General features: G+C 62.8%; 1 protein-coding gene across 1 annotated transcript in view; it reads left to right on the forward strand.

Moving 5' to 3' along the window:
• DHX32 (DEAH (Asp-Glu-Ala-His) box polypeptide 32) overlaps positions 1-258 on the forward strand; it is a 36,834-nt gene that overhangs the window by 24,698 nt on the left and 11,878 nt on the right. Inside the window, exon 6 of the mRNA XM_010859157.1 lies at positions 101-258. Coding sequence (XP_010857459.1) covers positions 101-258 — 158 coding nt within the window. The remainder of the gene's footprint in view (positions 1-100) is intronic.

The following is a 258-nucleotide window of genomic DNA, read 5'->3' on the forward strand; positions in this document are numbered from 1 at the left end:
CCCCCTCAGGTAGCCCCACGGGCCCCGGAGCCACGCACGGCGGTCCCCGTCTGCTGGCGCCCCAGGTGCGTCAGCCCCGTCTTTGCCCGGTTTCTTCCAGGAAAACTCTTCTGTCTGTACTCCGAAGAATTTGCCTCCAGGGACATGCGGCCGCTGAAGCCAGCAGAGATGCAGGAAGCCAACCTCACGAGCATGGTGCTCTTCATGAAGAGAGTGGACATTGCGGGCCTGGGCCACTGCGACTTCATGAACAGACCC

This window comes from Bison bison, unplaced genomic scaffold (assembly GCF_000754665.1).
Source record: "Bison bison bison isolate TAMUID 2011002044 unplaced genomic scaffold, Bison_UMD1.0 scf7180017864456, whole genome shotgun sequence".
In the NCBI taxonomy this organism is placed as follows: Eukaryota; Metazoa; Chordata; class Mammalia; order Artiodactyla; family Bovidae; genus Bison; species Bison bison.